The sequence below is a fragment of the Chlorocebus sabaeus genome, chromosome 9 (assembly GCF_047675955.1).
Source record: "Chlorocebus sabaeus isolate Y175 chromosome 9, mChlSab1.0.hap1, whole genome shotgun sequence".
NCBI lineage: Eukaryota > Metazoa > Chordata > Mammalia > Primates > Cercopithecidae > Chlorocebus > Chlorocebus sabaeus.
In genome coordinates this window covers 119,033,487-119,042,243 of record NC_132912.1, presented here as the reverse complement: position 1 = coordinate 119,042,243, position 8,757 = coordinate 119,033,487, and the positions used below count along the sequence as shown (strand labels likewise).

The following is an 8,757-nucleotide window of genomic DNA, read 5'->3' as shown; positions in this document are numbered from 1 at the left end:
TTTAAAATAATAAACGTACTGAACCTTCAGTTTTATTCTCAAATTCAATGCATTTGAATACTGATTCTGTTACTGAATATTTAATCTAGATATTCTATATGACACACATGTGAAAGAACAGTTGTATCGGTAGCAGTTTATTCTGCATATATGCCATTGTGTTAGTAATTCAAATAGGTGCCCGATCTCTAGTTCGCATTAATATTTTAGCTACGAAACCAATAATGGGCAAAAATTACTGGTAAGTGGAAAAGGCTTTATGTGTAAATTCTGCATATTAAATATATATAACAATAGAGGTTTGCAGGACTTAGAATGAGGGTAGACAAAGAGACTAAAATAAGACAGAACTGAGGTCATGACAAATCCCAATAACCATTTCCCACTCTGTATTTGCATATAAAATAGATTGCAATTCTCTGCCACCATTCATTTTTTTCTTCCTAAGCAAAAATAATTGATTACTAATTTCAATATTAAAAAAATAAAATTAGAAATTACTTTTGAAAATTGCAAATTATTTAAACACATGGCAATTGCTATATATCCTGAAGGAGAGTGTTTCAACTTTGCTAATTTCTGAAAAATAAGGGTGTTAACATATACAAAAAAAGCTATGTCTAAATAAGACTTGCTCTGAAATAAGACTTGCTGAGGCTCTGCTCTGAGATTTAGATAAACCTAAGTATTCTACCTTAACATTAATAGATAAATGAATTCAACTACAACCACAAAAGAAAGCATGGTTCTAACATTAGCCCTCAGTATTTTGAAATATATCCCCAAGTAAGTTTTCTTCCTTTCCCTAACCTACTCCAATCTAGGGCCTTGTTGAATTGTTGCAATACACTTTTATTTTTATTTGTGATTTTTAAAAATTTCCAGAGGTTATTGGGGAACAGGTGGTATTTGGTTACATGAGTAAGTTCTTCAGTGGTGATTTGTGAGATTTTGGTGCACCCATCACCTAAGCAGTATACACTGCACCCAATTTGTAGGCTTTTATCCCTCACCCCCTTCCTACTCTTTCCCCGAGTCCCCAAAGTCCATTGTGTTACTCTTATGCCTTTGCATTCTCATAGCTTAGCTCCCACTTATGAGTGAGAACATACAGTGCTTGGTTTTCCATTCCTGAGTTACCTCACTTAGAATAATATTCTCCAGTCTCATCCAGGTCATTGTGAATGGCATTAATTCATTCCTTTTTAGGCTGAGTAGTATTCCATCATATATATATATATATATACACACACACACACACACACACAAATACACACACACACACACAATTATATATATATACACCACAGTTTCTTTATCCACTTGTTGACTGATGGGCTGGTTCCACATTTTTGCAATTGAGAATTGTGCTGCTATAAACATGCATGTGCAAGTATCTTTTTCATATAATGACTTCAGGAGTAGCTATTCTTATATCAGTCAATACACTTTTAGACAATAGACTTTCTGTCTAGTCAGAAATGGTAGAAAGATAAGCGATGTTGGAAATTTGGTAGCAACACTAAGTATGATCTAACCCTAACTACACTGTTTTCAGTTGCAGTGTTTCAGGCAACCAGAGAAAATGAATCCTGATGGCTGTTAAGGAGATTATATACCTCATTATCCACTGGGGATTCATATCCCCATGGATAATTTGTTTCCTTATAACCAACATTGGCATTAACCAGAAAATGGCTTCAGGTGCCCCAGACTTTATGGGCACACAGTGAAAAGTAGGAAAACTTTTACACATGAAGGTCCTCAGAGGAACTCTGTCAACAGACATTTTATGATTAGAGAAGAATTACAATGAAAGCAAGCACCTTTGTTAGTGGAAGAGGCACCAACATAACTGGGCCAATAAACTGAATGTTTCTTCCTATGTGTGTTTCATTGGACCCAAGGCAAGCTACAACAGAAAATGAAAAGTATAGTGTATCAGCCCGTTCTTGCATTGCTATGAAGAAATACCTGAGACTGGGTAATTTATAAAGAACGCAGGTTTAATTGTCCCATGGTTCCGCAGGCTGTACAGGAAGCATACTGACTTCTACTTTTAGAGAGGCCTCAGGAAGTTTCCAATCATGACTGAAGGCAAAGGGGGTGTGAGACATCTCATATGGTAGCAGCAGGAGCAAAGCGGATTAAGTGCTATACACTAATAAACAACCAGATCTCAGGAGAACTCACTCACTATGGCAAGGACAGTACCAAGAAGAATGGTGCTAAGCTATTCATAAGAAACCCACCCCCGTGATCCAGTCACTTCCTATTAGGGCCCACCTCCAACAGTGGGGATCACAATTCAACGTGAGATTTGGGCGTGGACACAGATCCAAACCAAATCATATAGATTAGAAAGAACAGGACAGCTTGAGGTTCAGGGGCATATAAGAAGCCTGGGAGCACGGTATCTACTTCTCCTTTTCCTTCCTTTTAGAAACAAAATCAAATCACAGAAGAACTCTTAAAATTTGAGTAACAAGACAAAAATTACCTTAAAGGGCTAACACACCATTTCTAGATATTAACAATTTGAATATTTTAAACCTCATATTTTCCACAAGGATCTGTTGTAACTTGTACCATTCACATATCTATCACTAAGATTTGATTCTAAGATATTCTGATCAAATCTCAGATGGCTGATCAATTCTCTGTAAGTTATTTGCTTTCCTGAAGATATTTCTGTGCCAATGTCTGAAAAGAAAACATAGTAATTACTCACGAGGAAAAGTAAATTCTTAATAAAAGAACTACATAAAATGTACCTAAATTTAATATGACAGTAAATTCTGGGCATTTCTTAATTATATTTTTGAATGCTTTTATAAAAAATATAAATTCGAACATAACTTATTGAAACATTTTTGAACAAGAAAATGTTTACATAAAATAAACACGTAACAACATGCAATGTATCAAATTAAAACTACATTTTAAGACAGTTTAAAGCTATTCATGCCTTTCACTAAAATAGAGTATAGCAAATACTGTGTTCATTTTATAAACAACCAAAGTAAGAGGTTAAAGCAATTTAAAGTGTTCCTACACAATCTGAAAATACGTTTCCAATAATTGAATTCAAGGTTTTTGAGATCATACAAATATGCAATAAGGAAGTTTTAGGATCAAATATAATAAAAGTATAATTTATGCCTATCAAAAACAAAAAGCTTTTAAGGCATTATGATAGTTAAATTTCCTTCAGTACATTAATCCTCTAATAACAGTTTCAGTCAAGGAAATGTTATGAGGTCAGATCTGAAGTTTTTTTAACTTAGTTTGAAATCATACATATTCTCTTTGAATATAATTTGCTTCGTGTAGCACCTAACTCTCCAGGAACTCAAAACACTTCATAGATTTATATCCTGATCTTAGTTATCTTCATTACTGCTTTTTTTGTTTTTTGCAGTGGGATGTAACACTAGTTCAGTGATTTGTACACCAGTAAAACCACTCTTAACAGTAGGTAAAAAAATGCTGAACAAAAGTTAAACAATCAATGATAACTTACCAACTCTAAAAATTCTATTTCTGTTTGGAGAGCTTCATAAACACTTTCCAAGTCATCTTCCTTATAAAGTTCTAATTCTTTTTTAAGTCTATTTTAAAAGAAAATTTCACCTATTAGTTTAATAATAAACTGTAATTTTATTATTGTACAGAGAGGGACAAGCTTATAGCTTCTATAATCAGAATTTCAAGACTAAATAATTTGCATATTTTAATTGTCTATAATTCCATGAAGACTATATAAAATTTTGTGGTAAAAATTTTCATAAAGAAATTAAGGTAGACTGACTAATAGACATTTAATATTTTTGTTGTTGTTGTTTTTTGAGATGGAGTCTCGCTCTGTCATCCACACTGGAGTACAGTGGTGTGACCTCTACTTACTGCAACCTCTGCCTCCTGGGTTCAAGCAATTCTCCTGCCTCAGCCTCCCGAGTAGCTAGGATTACAGGCACCTGCCACCACATTCAGCTAATTTTTGTACTTTTAGTAGAGATGGGGTTTTGCCATGTTGGCTAGGCTAGTCTTGAACTCCTGACCTCAAGTGATCCACCTGCCTGAACCTCCCAAAGTGCTGGGATTACAGGCATGAGCCACCATGCCCAGCCGACATTTAATAATTTTATCATAACTAAAAGAGCAACATGAGCTGGTGGATAGCAAATATATAGTACTATATCTTAACATCTGTTTGAGTCCTGGCCACTGGCAAACTGAATAAGCTTAGTTGAAACATTTAGCTTCTCTGAACCTCACCTGAAAACTTTTAAGTGTAGGGAAAAAAATGACCCTTGAGCTTTCTTCTTGATGTAAAATTAAACTATAACTTTATAATATACATGCATAATTAAAATATACCTTAATTTGGGAGTGAGAAACCAACATCTTTCTTTTCCCCAATTAAGTTTCCTTTCTCCAATTAAGTCTTTAATTTTTTGAATATTTTGAATTTTTTAACATGAAAAAGTACATACATTTTATTAACATGCATTGGGAATCACAAAGGAAAAGGCTGGTTAGAACTGAAGAGGTTAGATTCAGGTTTATTACCCTCTTAATGAAGGAAAGAGGGTTTGGAGTTGGTAAAGTTTACGAGAGACTGTCGTTTGACATGATCAAACCAAAATGGAGTTTCTGGAGCTAGGTGCCACGTGCTCTATCTTGAAAATGGGTCAGTTTCCCAAAAAATAGGAGATTCATAGCAAACAATCTAAGGGGCTTGAACCAACGTAAGGCAGTCTCCTCTGAATTATAAGAAATTAACTTTGAAATGATTCTAGAAAAATCCAATTAAATGTTTATACTGATTTTTTTTTGTATCTTTGGTTTTTCTTTTTTATCAGACTTTTAAAGGAACTACACTATATGGAAATATATGGGTGTAGTAATGGAAGATAAGGGCTATTTTTATTAAAATCTATTTATGCATACTCATCTTGGTATTGGCTCTGTCTTCAATGGTAACAGTACTTCCTCTCTCCCTGGTATTAGAGTGTCACCCTTCTCATGCCTTACTTTTAAGCAGATAGAGCCTAAAAGGGTAGATAATTTTTCCTGTATTTATTGAATATCAATTGCCAAGATAATCCTTAAGAAAATGTGGCATAATTTCAGGGTGGTATATTCTGGTCCCTTCAAAGCAGCTCTGATAGGCAATAGAAACAGTAAGTTTAAACAAAGAGTCAACAATTGTACTAATATCATACAAGTTTGATGAGTACAAATGTGCTCTGGAAATTTATTGCCAAATCAGCATGGACTTTGAGGAATTTTTAAAAAATTATTTTATGCCTGTATTTAATGTGGAAAATAGTAAAAATAAGTCTTCCATTTTTGCCATTATGACTAACGTTTTCTCCTGAAAAGAAAAACATAAAAGCTAGGAGCTGTGATTGAAGAGGTACAAAGCTAGAGGCTGGAATTGGGCAGCTAGGAGGTTAAAGCTGCCCTGAGAGGAGATATGAGGAACATTGCTCTCCCAAACCTAAGCAACTCCTGGGCCAGCAACAAGGTGAGAAATACAGATCGATTTGAACCTTTGCTGAGCCCTGACCCTCAAGGGGAAGCGGAAGGAGTTGTAAGATCAGTGGCATTTCCTGGATACCAGCAGATGCAAAAGAAAAATCTCTATGACTGCACAGTATTCCATGGTGTATATGTGCCACATTTTCTTTATCCAGCCTATCATTGATGGGCATTTGGGTTGGTTCCAAGTCTTTGCTATTGTGAAGAGTGCCGCAATAAACATATGTGTGATGTGTCCTTATAATAGAATTATTTATAATCATTTATAATCCTTTGAGTATATACCCAGTAATGGGATTGCTGGGTCAAATGGTATTTCTAGTTCTAGATCCTTGAGGAATCGCCATACTGTCTTCCACAATGGTTGAACTAATTTACACTCCCACTGACAGTGTAAAAGTGTTCCTATTTCTCCACATCCTCTCCAGCATCTGTTTCCTGACTTTTAATGATCACCACTCTAACTGGTGTGAGCTAGTATCCCGTTGTGGTTTTGATTTGCATTTCTGTAATGACCAGTGATAATGAGCTTTTTTTCATATGCTTCTTGGCTGCATAAATGTCTTCTTTTGAGAAGTGTCTGTTCATATCCTTGGCCCACTTTTTGATGGAGTTGTTTTTTTCTTGTAAATTTAAGTTCTTTATAGATTCTGGATATTAGCCCTTTGTCAGCTGGGATGAGTTCATGTCCTTTGCAGGGACATGGATGAAGCTGGAAACCATCATTCTCAGCACACTAGCACAAGAACAGAAAACCAAACACCACATGTTCTCACCCATAAGTGGGAGCTGAACAATGAGAACACGTGGACACAGGGAGGTGAACATCACACACCAGGGCCTGTCGGGGGTTGGGGGGCTAGGGGAGAGACCGCATTAGGGGAAACACCTAATGTAGATGACGGGTTGATGGGTGCAGCAAACCACCATGGCACGTGTATACCTATATAACAAACCTGCATGTTCTGCACATGCACCCCAGAACCTAAAAGCATAATAATAAGAAGAAAATATTCTCTAAAGGAAACCTTAACAAATTTAGACCCACAGGCCTCTCATAGATTGAGAACAATGAGTTTGCAGCAAAATTTCATGAAGCACCCAACAAGGAAAGCCATTATAAAGTAAAAGCAGAGACAGGAAGCAATAGATTACACCCAGGTTATTCACAAAACTACAGATTATTCACAAAATAAAATGTTCAATGGCTAATAAAAATAGGAAATGGTATTAAATTTCATTCTAAATCCGGGAAATACAAAGAAAAGCATAAGGAAATACCATTAAACATTCACCAGAATAACTAAAATGAAAGATAGGCAATATCAGGTGTTGATAATGATATGAAGAAACTACAACTTCCAGGCCACTAGCACAGGATATTGCTTTCCATTCTTTTTTAACCTATCTACATCTTTATATTTAAAGTGGGTTTCTTGTGGAAACCATATAGTTGTGTCTTACTCTTTTATCTAATGTAATAATCTTTTACTTGGTATATTTAGACCATTTTCATTTAATATAGTTATTCATATGGCTGAATTTAAAATATAAGATTTTTCTAATCATTTTCTATTTGTTCTATCTGTGCTTTGCTCTTTTCATTCCCTCTCTTTCTACCTGCTTTTGGATTTTTTTAACAATTGCATTTTATCTCCTCTATTGACTTATTTATACTTACTGTAGTCCCCCTTTATCCATGGGGGCTACATGCTCCAATACTCTCAGTGGACACCTGAAACTGTAGACAGTACTGAACCCTCTATATGCTATGATTTTGCCTATACATATATACCTATGATAAACTGTAATTTATAAATTAGGCACAGAAAGGGATTATTAACAATACCTAATAATAAAATAGAACAATTATGACAATATACTGTACTAAAAGCTATATGAATGTAGTCTCTTTCTCTCAAGATATCTTATTGCACTGTAGATCTTAGCAACCTCAGCATACAGTTTTTTTCCTTTCCTTATTAAGTCAAAAACTTTCATCTTTTCACTTACAGGAAGCACTTTACACCACCTTTTGGGCATATATGCATTGCCAGCATCACTACTCCTGTGATTTGGGCCCATCATTAAGTGCAATAAGGGTTACCACAAAGACTGTGATTGCACAACAGTCGATATGATAACTCAGATGGCTACGAAGTGACTAGCATGCAGGTAACATATACAGTGCAGATACACTGGACAAAGGGATGATTTATGTCCAGGGCAGAATGAAGCAGAACTGCACAGGAGTTCATCATGCTACTCAGAATGGTGTGCAATTTAGAATTGTTTATTTATGAAATTTTTCATTTAATATTTTGGAACCATGGGTGAATGTGGGTAACTGGAACTGCAGAAAGAAACTGTAAATAAGGGGGGACTACTGTATTTTTTAAAAGTTGTAATGCTTGCATTTGGGTTAACACACATCTTCACTTTATTACTGTATACTTTCAAATAGTATAACACTGCTTTACTTGGCCGGACCACAGTGGCTCATGCCTGTAATACCAGGACTTTGGGAGGCCAAGGTGGGCAGATCACTTGAAGCCAGGAGTTCAAGACTGACCTGGCCAACATGGGGAAAACCCGTCTCTATTAAAAATTCAAAAATTAGCCGGGTGTGGTGGCACATGCCTGTAATCCCAGCTACTAAGGTGGCTAAGGCATGAGAATAGCTTGAACCCCACAGGTGGAGGTTGCAGTGAGCCAAGGTCATGCCACTGCACTCCAGTCTGGGCGACAAAGAGAGACTCTGCCTCAAAAAAATAAAAATAAAATAACACTTACAGGATAAGAAACTTAAAACAGTTTATTTCCAATTTCTCCCTCCCATTTTTTGATCGGTCACCATCACACATTTTTCTTTTTACATATGCTATAAACCTAAAATATATTCCTTTTTGCTTTTATCATTTATTTGTTACATCAATTAAAAGTGAAAAAGGGGCCTTTATATTTACCTTTTCATTTTCAATTTTATATTTATCTTCATTATCTTTAATTAATTTATTTATTTTTAAGTAGAGATGGGGTCTCTCTATGTTGCCTAGGGTGTTCTCAAACTCCGGAGCTCGAACTCCTGAGCTCAAGCTATCTGCCCACTTCAGCCTCTCAAAGTACAGGGAGGAGAGGTGTGAGTCACCATGCCCGGCCTATTTGAACCATTTCTGAAGTTTTATTATTTCTTTGCATAGCTCCAAATTT

At 35.6% G+C, this 8,757-nt stretch overlaps 1 protein-coding gene across 1 annotated transcript in view; it reads right to left on the bottom strand.

Annotated features, from left to right (window-relative positions):
- Positions 1-1,985: 1,985 nt before the first annotated feature.
- The window catches only part of CCDC172 (coiled-coil domain containing 172), a 54,311-nt gene continuing 47,539 nt past the window's right edge, over positions 1,986-8,757 (bottom strand). Inside the window, exons 8-9 of the mRNA XM_038009586.2 lie at positions 3,524-3,611; positions 1,986-2,703 (exon numbers count right to left, since the gene is read on the bottom strand). Coding sequence (XP_037865514.1) covers positions 2,668-2,703; positions 3,524-3,611 — 124 coding nt within the window. The 3' untranslated portion in view covers positions 1,986-2,667. The remainder of the gene's footprint in view (positions 2,704-3,523; positions 3,612-8,757) is intronic.